Source organism: Herpailurus yagouaroundi, unplaced genomic scaffold (genome assembly GCF_014898765.1).
Source record: "Herpailurus yagouaroundi ecotype Mexico unplaced genomic scaffold, PumYag 141, whole genome shotgun sequence".
NCBI classification, from domain to species: domain Eukaryota; kingdom Metazoa; phylum Chordata; class Mammalia; order Carnivora; family Felidae; genus Herpailurus; species Herpailurus yagouaroundi.
Genome location: NW_024412396.1, coordinates 64455257 through 64473870, shown reverse-complemented (window position 1 = coordinate 64473870; position 18614 = coordinate 64455257). Strand labels below are relative to the sequence as shown.

The 18614-nt window shown below is 39.4% G+C and overlaps 1 protein-coding gene and 1 long non-coding RNA gene across 5 annotated transcripts in view; both read left to right on the top strand.

The window, feature by feature from the left end:
- TRIP11 (thyroid hormone receptor interactor 11) overlaps window positions 1-18614 on the top strand; it is a 66268-nt gene that overhangs the window by 27815 nt on the left and 19839 nt on the right. For 3 of the 4 annotated variants that reach the window (XM_040478046.1, XM_040478045.1, XM_040478047.1), the window contains exons 10-16: window positions 1101-1313; window positions 1849-4869; window positions 5752-5892; window positions 7149-7342; window positions 11506-11669; window positions 13171-13274; window positions 18043-18142. In XM_040478046.1, coding sequence (XP_040333980.1) covers window positions 1101-1313; window positions 1849-4869; window positions 5752-5892; window positions 7149-7342; window positions 11506-11669; window positions 13171-13274; window positions 18043-18142 — 3937 coding nt within the window. Of the gene's footprint in view, window positions 1-1100; window positions 1314-1848; window positions 4870-5751; window positions 5893-7148; window positions 7343-11505; window positions 11670-13170; window positions 13275-18042; window positions 18143-18614 lie in introns of those variants that run through there. The other variant, XM_040478048.1, reaches the window with a different exon arrangement.
- Window positions 14181-15158, top strand: LOC121032207 (uncharacterized). Its single transcript, XR_005791147.1, has 2 exons — window positions 14181-14287; window positions 14537-15158. It is a non-coding gene; the product is annotated as an uncharacterized LOC121032207 (long non-coding RNA).

The window sequence follows — 18614 nt, the reverse complement described above, 5'->3', positions numbered from 1 at the left end:
TCACGGGGTTCGTGAGTTTGAGCTCAGGTCATGAACTCACGGGGTTCATGAGTTTGGGCCCTGCGTCAGACTCCATGCTGACAGTACAGAGTCTTCTTGGGATTCTCTCTCCCTCTCTGTCTTCTCCTCCCCTGCTTGTTCTCGCTCTCTCAAAATAAATAAGTAAACCTTAAAAAAAAAGAAGTTTGAGTTTTCTCTATCAATGAAAGAAGATTCTAAAGTTGTTGTACCACAGATATCATAATCTAAGGTTGAAAGTGTTGAAGCAAAGAGAACTGTTCTACTTCTGGAGTTTGGAAGAAAAGCATTAAATACCAGTAGAACAGAACATAAGATATAGTTTAAAAATTATAGATAGATCTTTAGGGATGTTAGGCTTGCAAGAGGGGAACCTAGTCTGTGTTCAAGATAGATGGGAAAAGAAGGAAGGAGTCTAATTTCTTGGATAATACAAAAGTTTCATGTTCTGACAGGACCCCTTAATAAGGGAAATTCCTTTTATGAGGGAAAAGAAGCCTTTTGTGTTCTAATTAGAGAGGACAAACTTTAGAACGAATGAGCATTGAATTTTATAGATGTTTATGTAGTTTGTGGCTATTGGTGATTGGCCGCTAGGGGAAGGAAGTGCAGAGGCCCAAAAGATGTGGGACGTTTTAAACACTGTGTGTGGTGGGAGGGAAGGAGCAGACAGAAGAGAAGACAGCAGTGGGGGGTGGAATCAGGAAGCCTCCCAAATGGGAAAGTTTTTGGGTAAAGAGGAAGCCGGAACTGGAAACTTAAACAGCCATTCCATCTCGTCCGATGTTATTTCTGATCTTATAGAAATATTGGCCTGAAGGTGCACATAAAATTGCGCGTGAGGGAAGTCTGGTTTGTTGAATTTTCTATATCATTGCTGAAGTGTTATTCAGTAATGTTTCTGACACAGGTGTCTGGGAATAGATTCCCAAGGGGTGTGTGTGTGCGTGTGTGCGCGCGTGTATGTAGATAGGTAGATATAGATATAGACATAGATATAGATGCATAGATAGAAGTAATCTTTTGGTGTTTTCTTCCAACTGACAGTGTATGTTGTTTTTTTCCCCTTCTTGTCGTTTAAGGAAGAACTTCAGGCATCACTTCTAAAACTGAACAATGAATATGAAGTAATTAAAAGTACAACTGGAAGAGACATGGATTTGGATTCCACGTTACACACTTTAAGGCTGACTTTGGAGGCAAAAGAACAGGAACTGAGTCAGAGTCTTACCGAGAAGGAAACACTGCTAGCTGAGCTTGAGGAATTAGACAGACAGAACCAAGAAGCCACACAGGTACACGATGTTAGAAACAACGTGGCAGCACATTGTTCTCAGTAGACTGAACACTGGGGCAACAGGCAAAAGCGATGGGTGTGATTTAAATTTGTGATTTAATCGGTATTTTGCTTCATTGATGATCTAGTCATAGCGGTTGGCAAACTTTTTCTGGAAAGGGTTAGATAGTGAATATTTTTGGTGTTGCAGGCCATTTAGTGCTCTCGGTCCTGCTCCGCTCTGCCCTTGTGGTATGCAAACAATGAATGTGGCTGTGTTTCAATAAGGCTTGATTTACAAAACCAGGTGACAGGCCTGATTTGGGCCCTGGGCTGTAGTTTATTGACTCCTGCTTCAGTGTTTTACGAGTTGAAGATGAACGACATATACCATTTACCTTTGTTGAGATTTTTTTAAAAAGTATTGTTTTAAGAAGGATTAGAAATATCTGAAGATTATTCTTCTGTTATTTATGACATTTTACAAAATTTTCTTTAGGTGACCAAAATGAGAGAATGCCGTAACGTTACCATGCACATTATTTTTTTTTCAGCACGTGATTCTGATGAAAGATCAGCTATCAAAACAACAAAATGAGGAAGAAAACATCATTAGTAAACTGAAAAAAGATCTAAATGATGAAAAAAAGAGAGTCCATCAACTTGAAGTTGATAAAAGGAACATGACTAAAGAGTTGGATGTGCAGAAAGAAAAGTTAGTTCAAAGTGAACTGGTCCTGAATGATCTGCACTTAGCCAAGCAGAAGCTTGAGGATAAAGTAGAAGATTTAGTAGATCAGCTAAATAAATCACAAAAAAGTAATTTAAATATGCAGAAGGAGAACTTTGGACTTAAGGAGCATATTAAACAAAACGAGGAAGAGCTTTCCAGAGTCAGGGATGAGTTAACTCAATCTCTAAATCGAGACTCTGGCAGTGATTTTAAGGTTGACTTACTTAAAGAAAGGGAAGCCGAAGTCAGAAGCTTAAAGCAAAGTCTTTCAGAAATAGAGCAGCTCAATGACAATTTAAACAAAGTTGCCTTTGATCTCAAAATGGAAAATGAAAAGTTGGCTTTAGCGTGTGAGGATGTAAGACGTCAGTTGGAGGAATCCATTGCTGGTAGCAATCAGATTTCTCTGGAAAGAAACACTATTGTGGAGGTTCTAAAAATGGAAAAAGGACAGTTAGAAGCAGAATTGAGTCGGGCTGAAGAGAGGCGGTTGGAAGAAGCCAATAAGTATGAGCAGATGATTAAAGAACTATCAAAGGCACGTGATGTGAGTACCTCTGCTTTACAGCTGGAACAGCAGCAGTTAATGAAACTCAGTCAAGAGAAAGACTTTGAAATAGCAGAACTCAAAACGAACCTTGAACAGATGGATACTGATTGTAAGGAAACGAAGGCAATTTTGTCATCTAGTCTAGAAGAGCGGAAGCAATTGACACAGCTTCTAAGCGAGAAGGAAATTTTTATTGAAAAACTTAAAGAAAGAGGTTCAGAGCTTCAGGAGGAATTAGATAAACATACTGAGGCCTTAAGAAAAAATGAAGTTTTAAAGCAAACCATAGAGGAAAAAGACAGAAGCCTTGGGTCCATGAAAGAAGAAAACAATCATCTGAAAGAGGAACTGGAACGACTCCGGGACCAGCAGAGTCGAGCTGCACCTGTGGCGGAGCCTAAGCCCCTCGATAGCGTCACAGAGCTCGAGTCGGAAGTGTTGCAGCTGAATGTGATAAAGGGTAATCTCGAGGAGGAAATAAAACGTCATCAAAAGGTAATTGAAGATCAAAACCAGAGTAAACTGCAGCTGCTTCAGTCTTTAGAGGAACAGAAGAAGGAAATGGATGAGTTTAAATGCCAGCACGAGCAAATGACTGTCACACACACCCAGCTCTTTTTGGAGAAAGATGAGGAGATTAGGAATTTGCACAAAACAATTGAACACATCAAAACCCAGTTGCATGAAGAAAGGCAGGATGTTCAAACAGAGAATTCTGATCTGTTTCAAGAAACAAAAGTACGGAGCCTCAATATAGAAAATGGCGGCGAAAAGCATGATTTATCTAAAGCTGAAACGGAGAGATTAGTGAAAGGGATAAAAGAACGAGAATTGGAGATTAAGCTCCTAAATGAAAAGAACATATCCTTAACGAAACAGATCGATCAGCTGTCCAAAGATGAGGTGGGGAAGCTAACGCAGATCATCCAGCAGAAGGACGTGGAGATACAAGCTCTTCACGCTAGAATTTCTTCGGCTTCCTACGCCCAGGATGTCGTTTACCTTCAGCAGCAGCTGCAGGCCTATGCTATGGAGCGGGAACAAGTATTAGCTGTTTTGAGCGAGAAGACCAGGGAAAATAGCCAGCTGAAAACAGAATACCACAAAATGATGGATATAGTTGCTGCCAAAGAAGCAGCTCTTGTGAAGCTGCAAGATGAAAATAAAAAATTGGCCGCTCGATCTGAAGGTGGTGGTCAAGATATGTTCAGAGAAACCGTGCAGAATTTATCACGTATCATTCGAGAAAAAGACATTGAAATAGATGCCTTGAGTCAGAAATGCCAGACCCTGTTGACGGTTTTACAAACATCCAGCACTGGTAACGAGGTCGGAGGTGTCAATAGTAACCAGTTCGAGGAGCTCCTACAGGAACGGGACAAATTGAAACAGCAAGTAAAGAAAATGGAAGAGTGGAAACAGCAGGTGATGACCACGGTCCAGAATATGCAGCACGAGTCCGCCCAACTTCAGGAAGAACTGCATCAGCTTCAGGCACAAGTTTTGGTTGACAGCGATAATAATTCTAAGTTACAAGTGGACTACACTGGCCTGATCCAGAGTTACGAACAGAATGAAACCAAACTCAAAAGTTTTGGGCAGGAATTAGCACAAGTTCAGCACAGCATAGGGCAGCTTTGCAACACCAAAGATCTTCTTTTAGGGAAACTTGATATTATTTCGCCTCAGCTGTCCTCGGGATCATCGCTCTCTTCCCAGTCAGCAGAGTCTCTTCGAACAGTCAAGCCCGACCCATCGAGCGAGGCTTCTACACGAGAGCTGGAAGAACTAAGAAAATCACTGCAGGAAAAAGATGCGACAATCAAAACGCTCCAGGAAAATAATCACAGGTTGTCCGATTCGATTGCTGCCTCCTCAGAGCTGGAAAGAAAAGAACACGAACAGACCGATTCAGAAATTAAGCAGCTAAAGGAGAAACAAGATGTTTTACAAAAGTCCCTTAAGGAGAAAGACCTCTTAATCAAAGCCAAAAGCGATCAGTTACTTTCGTTGAATGAAAATTTCACTAACAAAGTGAATGAAAATGAACTTTTGAGGCAGGCGGTAACAAACCTGAAGGAGCGGATACTGATTTTAGAAATGGACATTTGTAAACTGAAAGAGGAAAATGAAAAAATAGTAGAAACAACCAGGGAAAAGGAAATGGAATATCAAGCATTACAGGAGACTAATATGAAGTTCTCCATGATGCTTCGAGAAAAAGAGTTTGAGTGCCATTCAATGAAGGAAAAGGCTCTTGCTTTTGAGCAGCTACTGAAAGAAAAAGAGCAGGTGTGTTGGGGATGGAGTTTTGTAGGAGAGAATTGGGGGGGAGGAGGGGTTCCAGCGGGTCAATTGGCTTCATTGATAATTGTCTTTGAAGGGGAATGTGAAGTTGTTGATTGAGAAATACTCATCTCAAGCTCTTGTGATTCGTTCTAAATGAGTTTCTCTCACAGGTACCTGGAGGGTTTCTCCCCCAAATTACTGTGTCTCTCCAAATATGTTTTAGCAACAGGTGAATTTAAGTAGGAAAAAAAAGAGCTTAGTAGCAATTAATAATTTTCTTCAGAGAACAGAACTGTGGAAATGACTTTTCCCATCTCTTCACCGCCAGTGACTCGTGCTTTCTCTAGTGACGGGTGTGTGTGCCCAGTGAATGAGCATACACGCACATACTCATGCTCTCTTGAGGGATTTTGGGATCTGGGAACACTTTGTTGTTCACGGGGTAAATTTGAAGAGATTGTGTCTTTTGAATTCTTTTAAAAACATTTCTGATAAACTTCTTCTTTCAGAATACCTTGATTATTTGAGAAGTTGCAAAGATAGTAGAGTCCCGTATGTCTCAAACCCGGTTTCCCGTATTTGTTAACATCTTGAGTTACCATGATACATTTGTAACAACTAAGTAACCAATATTGATGTATTATTACCGACTAAAGTTCATACTTCATTAGAATTTTTTTCGCAAAGTCTTTTTTCTCTTCATGATGCCACCCAGGCACCCCATTATGTCTAGAGTCACGCCTCCTCAGGCCCCTCTAGACGGTGACAGTTTCTCAGACTCTGTTTTTTGATGACCTTGACATGGTTAACTATATTTCAGAATTATTTAATGAAGAAAATGTCTCTGTATTTTTCTTAAAGTGAAAGTTACTTTCTTTCCAAAAGGGCAAGACTGGGGAGTTAAATCAGCTTTTAAATGCAGTTAAGTCGATGCAAGAGAAGACAGTTAAGTTTCAACAGGAGAGAGACCAGGTCATGTTGGCCCTGAAGCAGAAACAAATGGAAAACACTGCTTTACAGAACGAGGTATGCTTTCTCTTTAAGGAAACCGTGATTTAAGCAATAAGCTTAATAACTTTTAAGTAAGAAAAGCAGCTAAAACAGCATGATTTATCAATTAAAATTAATTTCTCTCTTAGATGATTTCTTTTCTAAGTCTTCCTCTGATGTGCTGTGGTCTGATTTTGATCTCCCAGAGTGCATTTTATTTCAGTTTCCAAAAGTGAAAACCATGGCATATCTTGGATATAAAATAAAATTTTCCCATTGGTGCAACCACTGTGGAAAACAGTACGGAGGTTCCTCAAAAAGCTAAAAATAGAAATACCATACGATCCAGTAGTCCACTACTGGTTATTTACCCAAAGAAAATGAAAACACAAATTCAGAAAAGATACATGCACCCTTATGTGTATTGCAGCATTATTTACAATAGCCAAGGTACGGAAGCAGCCCTAGTGTGTCCACCGATAGATGAGTGGATAAAGAAGATGTGATACAACACACACACACACACACACACACACACACACACACACACAGAGTTGAATATTACCCATAAAAAGGAATGTGATCTTGATATTTGCAACAATGTGGATGGACCTAGAGAGTATAATGATAAGAGAAATAGGTCAGATGCAGAAAAGAAAGTACCATGTGATTTCACTTATGTAGAATCAAAAAAACAAAGCAGTGAAACAGTCATAAATATGGGAAACAAACTGGTGGTTTTTAGAGGGGAGGGACGAATTAGGTGAAGTGGATTAAGAGGTAAAATTTTCTAGTTGTAAATAAATCACAGGGATGTAAAATACATCATAGGGAGTATGTCAATAATATTGTAATGTATGGTGTCAGATAAGTACACTTAGGGTGAGCAGAGTAGAATGTAGAGTTGTTGAATCGCCGTATTATACACTTGAAACTAGTATAACATTGTTAAATACACTTCAGTGTAAAAAAATTAAAAATTTCTCACCCAAAAGGTATGTAAAAATGAGATTTTTACTGAAAAGGTGATCTGTCACAAAGAACCCAGTACTTTGCACAATTCCATTTCCATTATAGCCACAGGGGATGAGATCTTACAAAGTAAAACTTCCAGATGAGTATTCAAGGTGAATTTAGACTTTTTTCTAATACAAATACATCTTACAGTATGAGAAATTAGTATATAATTGATAGACTTCAGTAATGGGCAGAAGATCTGATAACAAAGTGGCTTGTAGAGGGGAAAGGGGAACATTTTATAGAAGAAAAATAAAGACATGTCCTCTGCCTAGGTTCAACATTTACGCGACAAAGAATTACGCTTAAACCAGGAGCTAGAGAGATTGCGTAACCATCTTTTAGAATCAGAGGATTCTTACACCCGTGAAGCTTTGGCTGCAGAAGATAGAGAGGCCAAACTGAGAAAAAAAGTCACAGTATTGGAGGAAAAGCTAGTTTCATCTTCTAATGCGATGGAAAATGCAAGGTAACTTTTCCCCTTCATAGCACTCACGTTAACTGAACACTTCTTGAGCGTCAGGATTAGTAAGCATTTTCCCTAGCTTACTTAATTTTGTTCGTACAGAGTCATTATCTCCATTTTACAGATGAAGATACAGAGGGTAGAGAGGTTTAGTGACCTGCCCAAGGTCAGGCTCAGAGTATGTGTGTGGGTTTTACACTAAGGTGTGGAACTCTTGACTGTATCTGGCATTCAGACAGCTCTCTCTGAATCTTTCTTTCCCCTTTTTTTTTTTTAAAAAAAAAAAAAAAAAAAAAACAAAACATTTTATTTTTTTTATCATGATAAGTGTCCTAGCTCTCTCTGAATCTAACTATTAAGATAATTGCCTCTCATCATTTTAGGAGTTTAGACTTAAATTCTGACTGATTTTAATTAGCTTTGTCAGGCTCCCAAAGAACTAATTTGATTCGTGTGATTTTATTCTTAATCAAATGATCTAAGGTTGAGCAGGTTTTGGATATTAGAAGGGAGAGAGTGAAAGAAGTAGCAGGGTGAAGAAGTAGGTCAGTATGAATTAACTCTTGGTTTGTTAGAAATTTTCAGTTACTAGGTCCCTCCGTACTTCTGTTTTTATCCAAAATTTTATTTTTGCAAGAATGCCGTTTATTATAAAAGGTTTTAACTCAGAAGCTGCCAGGTGGAAGAGATCTGTAGGGTAAGGCCTGGTTTCTCTTGGGAGAGACCTTCTAGCTCTCTCCCAGCAAGCACCTCTCTCCACATCTCCCACTGCTCATCAGCCCTCTCTTTGTGAGTTTTTACGGAGGCCTCATTACATCCGTATGATTGATTCCCTGCTTAACATATTTTAAAATGTTCTGTCTCTCAATGAGGTGTGGTTTTATTTTTGTGTGTTTGGTTTTTTTTTTTTTTCCTGCTTATTACCAAAACATATTTTCCACTTCAGGGAAATTTCATAAACCAAAAAGATCATAAAGTCACTGTCCCACCCACCCAGAGATCATCCTTTTTTTATGCTTTCGCATGCTTCTTGTACACGTGTGTACATATTATATATGTATTTTTTTTAAAGGTATTTAACCAATTTTTTTTTAATGTTTATTTATTTTTGAGACAGAGACAGAGCATGAACGGGGGAGGGGCAGAGAGAGAGGAAGACACAGAATCGGAAACAGGCTCCAGGCTCTGAGCCATCAGCCCAGAGCCCGACGCGGGGCTCGAACTCACGGACCGCGAGATCGTGACCTGAGCTGAAGTCGGACGTTTAACCAACTGCGCCACCCAGGCGCCCCTATATATGTATTTTTAAAACAAAGTTGAGATCATACTATTCATACTGTTTTGTAACCTTTGCAATTAATAATATGAGTTAAACCTTGTTTCACAAAGCACATGTTTCTGCAATACCATTTTATGGCTACATCGTATACCATTATTTGGATTTTCCATAATTTCTTTAATCCAGTCATTTATTATTGGACACTTAGAAATGTTTCAACTTTTCAAAATTACTAAGAGTGCTGCCATGATATCCCAAGATAGGTATTTTTGTGTTAATGACAAATGAGTTCCTTAGCATAAATTTTGAGAACTGGCAGTTCTGGTTCAAAGGGCGTTTTTAAAATTTTTGAGATGTACTGGCAAATAATCTTCCAGAAAATCATGTCCATGTATATTTCCATTAGCGGTAAATACATCTTTCTTTCTTTTTTTTTGTTTTTTGTTTTTTTTACTGTGTATGGTGCTGAGGGAGATCTAAGGAGATCACAGATTACCTCTGTCTGCGAAGAGATTGTAGGCCAGTAGAGGCAACACTTTGAGACGAACTCCCCACCTTTGCAGGGAATACTATTGTACCTTTAGTTTCAGAAAGACTTACTTCAGATGAGAACTAAAACAATGAACATTTGTGCATGTGTTTCACATTGGCAGAAATGGGAAAACATCCTCAGACTATAAAATTGATAATCTTCGAATTTTCGGGCCCTTATTTTTCTCTAATTAAAATAGTTTTGAGGGCATGTGGGTGGCTCAGTCAGTTAAGTGTCTGGCTCTTGATTTCGGCTCAGGTCATGACCTCACAGGTTGTAAAATTAAGTTCCCCCCATCGGGCTCTGCACTGGGCATGGAGCCTGCTTAGGATTGTCTCTCCCTCAGGGCTCCTGGGTGGCTAAGTCGGTTAAGCATCTGACTTCAGCTCAGGTCACGATCTCATGGTTTGTAAGTTCGGGACCCATGTCGGGTTCTGTGCTGACAGCTCAGAGCCTGGAACCTGCTCCGGATTCTGTCTCCCTGTCTCTCTCTGCCTCTCCCGTACTCACGCACGCACATACATGCGTTCTCTCTCTCTCTCTTTCTCTCAAAAATAAATATTAAAAAAAAAGTTCCTGAATGTTTAAAAAAAAAAAAAAAAAGGATTCTCTCTCCCTCTACTGCTTGTGCACGTGCACGCTGTCTCTGGGCTCTCTGCCACCTTAGCCTAATTTCGCACTGTCATCTCCATGCAGCCAAAGTGTCTTAGTCCTTTAGTTAGGGCTACTGTTTTCCTGTTTCTTCTGCTTTTTCGTTTCCTGTTCCTCCACCTGAAGAGCGGGCCTGATTCCTAACACTTCTGTTAATCCCACCTCTTCAAATAGCATTTCCTTCATGGAAAATGCTTCATTTAGCATCCCACTCCTCTAATACAAAACCAAACCCTGGTGTGATGTTTTTCTTTTCAATCGGCATAGTGCTTCGTTTGAGTCTTTGGTAGCACGCTTCTATTTTACTTTAGGGTACAGGTCATTGTTGACCCATCTTCTGTCTTCACCCATCCAATGGAATGTAAGGTCACTGGGAGTAAGGAAGATGCCCTTTATTTTGTACCTTCCCGTAGCACATGTTCTTACATGTAGTTTAATAGATGTTCAGTAGGACTTGTTGAATGAGTGACTCAGATCTATAAACCAGATTGTAGTATTTTGAGCCCTTACCTAACTATAGTAACACCTGGTATTTATTAACTTTTTGAGTGACATCATGGCTCATCTCATCCTTAAAATCACTGTTGAGTGATATGCTAACCAGCAACGTTGCATAAAGTCCGGGAACATCTGAGGGCAGAGTTCAGTCTCCTAATTATTAATTTACTACTCTTCCCACAAGAGGGTGCTGTTGTGTAAAGTTTCTTCAAAGTGAGCTGCCCCTTAGTGGGCTCTAAGGGACTGCTCTTGAATAAGAATTTATTAACTGGATATTAAAAACCCAGGAAAGGCTATTGCAGTGTTTTGTTTTTGTTTTTGTTTTTTTTGTAATCATTATACGTCAAGGAAGTACATCAATGACCTAAGCCTGGGTAGGTGCTACATAAATCTCTTCAGAATCTCCGATTGATTATTTGTGGCAGGGGTAGGAGTTGTTTTATTTAACGTAAGGAGAAAGAAAGACGATAGTAAAGGGAATTAACTCGTAATCAGAAAATTTTGTCAATGGGATAGCCTTTGGGAAGTTGTGAGTTCACCATAAGTGCAAGTGTCAAAAGCCAAGGAGGTGTCAGAATCCATTGCTTGTTGGGTTGGAAGCTGGACAAAATAACTTCCAAGGCCCCCTGCAACTTACAATTTTATGGTAAATTACATCTTAGAGTTTTAGCCTGGAAACATGAAAGTTGCAGGCTATTTGTAAATTCTTATTATGCTGGTGTTTCTTGTTTAGTCCAGCTTATTTGTAAACTTTTATTATACTGACGCTTCTTGTTTAGTTCAGCTTCTAATCTTTAAAATGACTGCCATTTGTTCAAAGTCATTTTCATGGGAAGAATGAGTGAATTAACAAAACAGGGAGAACAAAGATCAGAGGGACTCTTCGAGTTTCTTTGAAATCTAACATGAGTTTAATGCAATAAGATGTAAGGAGGGTCAGATTCATAGAGACAAAGTGGAATGATCGTTGCTGGGAGTGGAGAGTTACTGTTTAACGGATGTGGAGTGTCCCCTGGGGAAATGAAGTTCTAGAGATGGTGGTGGTGATGGTTGCCTAACAGTGCGAATATACTTAGTGCCACTGAACTGCACGTTTAAAAATGGTTAAAATGGAGGCACTTGGGTGGCTCGGTTGGAAGTAGGGAAGATGTTTTATGTGGTTAAAGTAAACAGAAACAACTTGACTTGCATTCTTTTTGTTTGAAGCCATCAAGCCAGTTTGCAGGTAGAGTCCTTGCAGGAGCAGCTGAATGTGGTCTCCAAGCAAAGGGACGAAACCGCCCTGCAGCTGTCCGTCTCTCGGGAGCAAGTGAAGCAGTACGCTCTGTCGCTCTCCAACCTGCAGATGGTGCTAGAGCATTTCCAGCAAGGTGAGTTGTGCGGTCAGGCTTTCAGTGAAGATAAATTATTGTAGTTCTTGGGAATTTGGGCTTATTTTGGTGCTATTTTAAAATAGGCATGGGGAAGTCTTTGAAAGGTTACCCACTTGTAGGAGGAAAAAATAAGTAGCCGTCAACAAGTCAATGTAGACTTTTTACGGTTAGGCCTGGAGAACATGAACTCCATATGGTAATTATTAAAAACATGTTTTGGTATCATATGATCCGTGAAGGTGAGAGTTGGGGAAGGATGAAGTCATATAGAAAGGATGATCATGTGCTGAAGAAAGGATCACTAGAAACAATGCTTAAGCTTTGAAATACTGGTCAGAGGTTAAATATGCTTCAGAGAATTAATCATTGGGAATCACTGTCCTTTGAATATTGATTAGCTTGTTCTCAGTCATTCATCTCGACTTTGAGGTAACTACAGTTTCTTGTCCGGGTGGAAAATACTTTTCTGGAGACACAGTAGCTATGACCAGAGAGCAGTTTTATGCTGATAACCGAATATGCTTTTTCATATCTACCCACCATCCTCAAATGTACCTCCTTTAGGTCCTTCATTGTACCCATCCGTTTGTTTATTCATACATTCAGCAGTGATTGGCAGTGAATTAACTGCTAGTGAGGGGCAGGTGATTAGGGGATATGAGGCTTATGAAGTAACAGGGGTTATAATTTTGTGCCTAAGTACACCTTTAAATTCATACATATGTAGATCTTCAGGCTTACTCATGGTTGAAATCTTGAATTTTATTTTTTTATTTAAAAAAAAAATTTTTTTTAACATTTATTTATTTTTGAGAGAGACAGAGAACGAGCAGGGGAAGAACAGAGAGAGAGGGAGACACAGAATCCGAAGCAGGCTCCAGGCTCTGAGCTGTCTGCACAGAGCCCGATGCGGGGCTCGAACCCACGAACTGTGAGATCACGACCTGAGCTGAAGTCAGTTGCTTAACCCACTTGAGCCACCCAGGCGCCCCGAAATCTTGAATTCTAAAATAAGAAGTATCTAGGCCGGCTATACCTAACTAGAATGGACATGTGTACAGAGTTACATGGCCATAGAGAAGGCTTTGCCAAGGAGAAGATATTTGAGTGGCGTTCTGAAAAGAGGGAAGAGTTTGCGTGATGGACAAAGTGGAGAAGGATTTATGGCAGAGTAAAAACTAGGGCATGTATAAATTTATTGTTGAGACATTTGAACTGTTTTTGTTGAACTGTTAAAATTGCAAGTGGTTTGGGGGCACCTGGGTGGCTCAGTCGGTTAATCGTTTGCCTTCAGCTCTGGTCATGATGTCACGGTTCATGAGTTCAAGCCTCGCATTGGCTTCTTCGCCGTCAGCATGGAGCCCACTTCAAATTCTCTGTCACGCTCTCTCAAAGATAAATAAAAGTATATATGTTAAAAAAAACTTTTCAAGTGGTTTAAAATGCTAATTTTATCACATAATTGCCAAATACTAATGTAACTTTTTTTTCTCCTTAGAGGAAAAAGCTATGTATTCTGCCGAACTAGAAAAGCACAAACAGCTTGTAGCTGAATGGAAGAAAAAGGCAGAACATTTAGAAGGAAAACTGATGTCATTACAGGTTGGTCAAAATAATTTTCTCTTGTATGTATTATTATTGATGAACAATTGTAGAGTTTTTGTTTTAGAAATAATCTGCTAAACAGTTAATTTTAGTAAATGTTGTTTGAGTGGCTACTTGTTACCCTATGTTTTGGCCTAATGATGGATGGGCTATTCAGGGTTTTCTCCGTGTGACTTAGAGTTTAGAGGAGACAAAACACATGTAAGATGATGGGAATTTTTATTTGTATTTATTTTTACTTTTATTTATTTATTTACGTTTATTTATTTTTGAGAGGGAGAGAGAGAGTGAACATGCAGGGGTGGGGCGGAGAGAGAATCCCAAGCAAGCTCCATGCACTGTCATTGCAGAGCCTGATGCAGGACTTGAATTCACGAACCATGAGATCATGACCTGAGCCGAAGTCATGAGTCAGATGTTTAACCAACTGAGCCATGCAGGCACCCCGAGATGGTGGAAATTTTAATTTTTTTAGCATAGATGAATGTTTTAGGGGACGCTAAAAAAATTAACCTACACTTGTAACTATAATTTTCTTTTTTCAACTAGATACATTGAGCACTTTATTTCACATGGATTAAAATAATGTAGATTATCCTTTAGATCTTTTTCTTTTGCAGCATAATCCTTTAAAATGTCTTTTTTTTGGGTGCCTGGGTGTCTCAGTCAGTTTAGCATCCGACTCTTGATTTTAGCTCAGGTCACGATCCCAGGGTCTTGGGATTGAGCCCACATTGGGCTCTACTTTGAGTGTGGATGGAGCCTGCTTAAGATTCTCTCTCTCTCTCTCTCTCTCTCTCTCTCTTTCTCCCTCTGTCCCTCTCACCTGCTCACATGCATGTGTGCATTCTCTAAAATAAAAAAATAACAATAATAAAGTATCTTAAAAAAAATAATAATAAAGTATCTTTATTAGATTTCATATGTACAAGAATCATATATAAAGTATAGATAAAATGAACCCCCATGAAGAGAGATGACATGAAAGTGATTTACTTTAAGAATTTAAGGTGAAGGGGCGCCTGGGTGGCGCAGTCGGTTAAGCGTCCGACTTCAGCCAGGTCACGATCTCGCGGTCCGTGAGTTCGAGCCCCGCGTCAGGCTCTGGGCTGATGGCTCGGAGCCTGGAGCCTGTTTCCGATTCTGTGTCTCCCTCTCTCTCTGCCCCTCCCCTGTTCATGCTCTGTCTCTCTCTGTCCCAAAAATAAATAAAAAACGTTGAAAAAAAAAATTAAAAAAAAAAAAAAAAAGAATTTAAGGTGAACTTTTCTAAGTTATAAGTAGACTTTGTTGATAGCTGGTGGAAAGTAATAAGATTTGTTTACCTGTTATTAGTAGTAAATATGTTGTTCAGGTCTATTAAATTCCTAATAAAAGAAGACATAAAGTTTTGAAATTTTTATTAATTACCGAGTGGCTGCAGAACAGTATTTAGATAATACATATACAATATGAGAATAGCAATACTGCAGATAACCCCTTGCCACCCGGTAGAAGGAAAGAAATGTCCTTGGAAGTTCCTGATGCATCCTCCATATCTCCTCCCAGCGTTACTACTTCAGAGAGAACCACTAGTCCAAAACGTTATGCTTAACACCCCTTGTTTTTCTGTATGGTTATCACATATGTTTGCATCTCCATATAGTACACTGTATGGTTTTGCATAGTTTTGAACTCTGTATAAATGCAATTTTGAAATGTATGTAAATTCAATAAATCTGCAAGTTGCTTTTTTTCACTTAGTATTCTATCATATTCATGAGTTTTAGCCATTTTACTGTGTGTTCCTGTGGGTGCATGGCTTATTGTTTTCACTGCTGCATTTATTGCATGAATGGATAATTTATTTACCCATTTTACTGATAAAGGACATTGCCATTATCTGCTATCTTATCTGTATCTTGATTGCAACTGCTGAGTCCTGAGACATGTGTGGGCAGTTTCAACTTTATTCAGTCATGGCAAGTTATTTTCTAAAGCAGTTGTGCTAATGTATTCCTACCAGTGGTGCCGGAGAGTTCTTGTTTTGTGTCGTTAGCAACAGTTGGCATTCTCAGTATTTTTAGTTTTTGCCAATGGACTAGGTGGGAAGGGCTGTCCTCCTGTGGTTTTAATTTTTATTTGTCTGACTGCTAATGAAATGAAGCATCTTAAAATTTTTTTTTTTTTTTTTTTTAAGAGAGTGAGCAGGGGAGGGTCAGAGAGAGAGAGAAGCGGGGGGAGGGAGGGAGGGAGACACAGAATCTGAAGCAGCCTCCTGACGCGGGGCTTGAACTCACAAGCTGTGAGATCATAACCTGAGCCGAAGTTGGGCCCTCAACTGACTGAGCCACCCTGGCGTCCCAAAATCAAGCATCTTTTAATATGTTTATTGGCCATTTATGGTTACTTCCTGGTCAGCTCATTAATACATTTAAACAGATATTTTATCTAACACTTTGAGTTGTTTCCAGTGGGTCCAGAGAATCACGTCTCTGATACTGTCAGAAGTCCAGATCTTTTTTTTTTTTTCTCAGATCTTTTTTTTAAACCAGCTTTATTCGTTTATTTTTTTAAGTTTAAAATGTAACATATACTTAGAAAACGAACAAAAACTATGCAGGAAGTAGTAAAAATAAGAGCTGAAATTAGTGAAATAAAACCCAAACAAATGGTAGATAATACATATACGTGAAGTCTAAGTGTTAATTTTAGAGAAAGTCTTAGCATAGTTTTGAGCTTTAATAATTTCTTAAATAGAAATGCTATGGGGTTGAAAAATTATGGGGTTGAAGGTTTATTTAAATTTCTTTTATACTAAATTTAGTTTTGTGGATTTCAAATATTAAATTTTTTATTTAACATCTTTAGCTCAGTCCCTCTGTGTATCAGTTAGGGTTCAACCTGAAAAGCAGAACCAGTAGGGGGTGTGGGGTGTGTAACACACCCCCACAGCGATATATGTGATATGTAGAGGTACACACCTATGAGGTTTATTCTAAAGAATTGGCAGTGTGATTATGGGAGTTGGTAGTCACAATGGGAAGATCCCATCACATGCAGGCTGGAACCCACAGGCATAGGCCAAAGGTATTCTCCACAGATGGTCAAGAAAGAACATCACAAGCAGGACCGAACTCCATGGGGAGGGCTGATGTTGCAAGAATGTTTTCTACTTTTGAGGGAAGGCTCAGCCTTGCTTCAACTAGCTCAGTCAGGTCCACCCTGATTATTCAGGATAAATGCCTTCCTTAAATTCAGTTGATTAGGGGCTTTGATTACATTTGCAAAATACCTTCACAGCAACATCTAGATGATGTTTGATTGCATAACTGGGGGCTGTCGTCTATCTAAGATGACACATCAAAAACACTGTCCCTCTGATTCAAGAAGGTAAAAGTTGACCTGAAATTTACACGGGCGAGTACTCTAGATAGCCAAGAAAATTGTGTGAAACAACAACAGTAAGGAGGGGCTTGCTTACTAAATATCAAATATTGACTAGATGAGTAGAACAGAAGGAGAATCCAGAAATAGAGCTTAGGATACATTTGAGCATTTAAAACCAGCCCTAAACGAATTTCAACTTCATGGAAACAGGATAGGTTATCCAACTGATACACGACGTTGCCACAGCTGGCTGTCTGTATGGAAGAAAATAAAATTGGATCCCTATCTCATACCATATACGAAAGTAAATTCCAATTGTATTAAAGCTTGGATTCTCAACTGGGAGTGGTGCTGGAAACCTGGGGCTGTTTTTGGCTGTGGTCTTCTGGCATTTAGTGGGTGGGGGCCAGGAATGTCAAAAGCACACCTATTGAGAAACACTGTTTGGAAGGTGTAAATATTAAAACAACTTTGCAAGGAAACCTGGAAGACCACATGTAGAGTCTAGGGGCAAGGAGGAGCCTAAGCAAGACCAGAACTCCAGAATCTGTGAAAGCAAAGTAGGACATGTTTACTATAGACAGTTTAAACACTTGTACATGGCAAAAGGTATCATGCAGTCAATAGACAAATGACAGATCTGGCAAATAGTCCTTGTAGCACTGGTGACCAAGGGTTCACGTCTACCCTACAAGGTGCTTTTACAAACAACAAGAGAAAGTTTAGTGGAGAAATGGGCAAGGTATGCAAAGAAATTTTCACAGAAAAGCACCCCTGGGGGAGCCTGGGTCCTCGGTTCAGGTCATGACCTCGCAGTTCATGGGTTCGAGCCCCGCATCAGGTTCCGTGCTGATGGTGTGGAGCCTGCTTGGGATTCTGTCTTCCCCTCCACTGCTCGCTCTCTGTCTCTCAAAGCAAATAAACATTTAAAAAAATTTTTAATTAAAAAAAAAAACCTGTGAATTTCCTATAAACATGGAAAAATGCTGAAATTCACTAGTAGAGAAATAAAAATTAATAAAGTAATGACATGTCATTTTATACTCATCAGGCTTGCAAAAACTAAAAAGACCATTTGTTACATTTCTTGACTTTTTTTATATCTGCTTTTTGTAGTTTTTATTCTCTTCTTGTCGCTTTTTTTCCCCCTTTTGTCACCATACTATCTTTTAGTAGCATCTTACTTACTTACTTACTTACTTACTAAGGGAGCTAGTATTGTGCTGTGAAGTACCAGTTCTGTCTTTGATACTTACTGTGTGAACTTGCCTGAGGTCACAGTGGTACAGCTTCATCAGCTGAATACAAGAGGGTTGATAGACTCTGTCCTCCAGCCGTGTAGTTTGTGAAGTAGTTCTTCCAGGCTGCTTTTTTAACGAACTTCTCTCTTCCTCAGGAGCGTTTCGATGAAGCAAATGCTGCGTTGGATTCGGCATCGAGACTTACAGAACAGTTAGATTTAAAGGAAGAACAAATTGAAGAACTTAAAAAGCAAAGTAGGTGTTTTTTCTTTTCCTTTTTTTCCTGGCAACACTAGTGCTGAATCAGGTGTAGTGTTCTCAGAGGCACTGGTGCCGTTGAGTGAGACCAGCTTCCACTGGGTGTGACTTCTATTTCCATCTCTTGCGACCAGCTTGCTTCAGTTTTAATACAGTCCTCGTGAAACCAGAGTCAAAAGTTGGCCTTGCCTATCCAGTTAGTTTTCCTGGATGTTGAGGCAGTCCAGTTGTGTTGGGTGTCACCCTGTCGGTCATCAGGGGAAATGATTTTACTGACCTGACTTTTTATGGTTAGGCTTCCCTGATCATTCTGTGTTCATCCTACCTAAAGCCATCGGACGTGTTAGGACAGTATTCTCGAGCCAAAGAGTAACTTCTTGTGGACTGAACCTCCGGCCATAACCTTTTATGATTATGGATGATGCTTTACAAATAGACACTCATTTATATAATGGTGTGATGCTTGTAA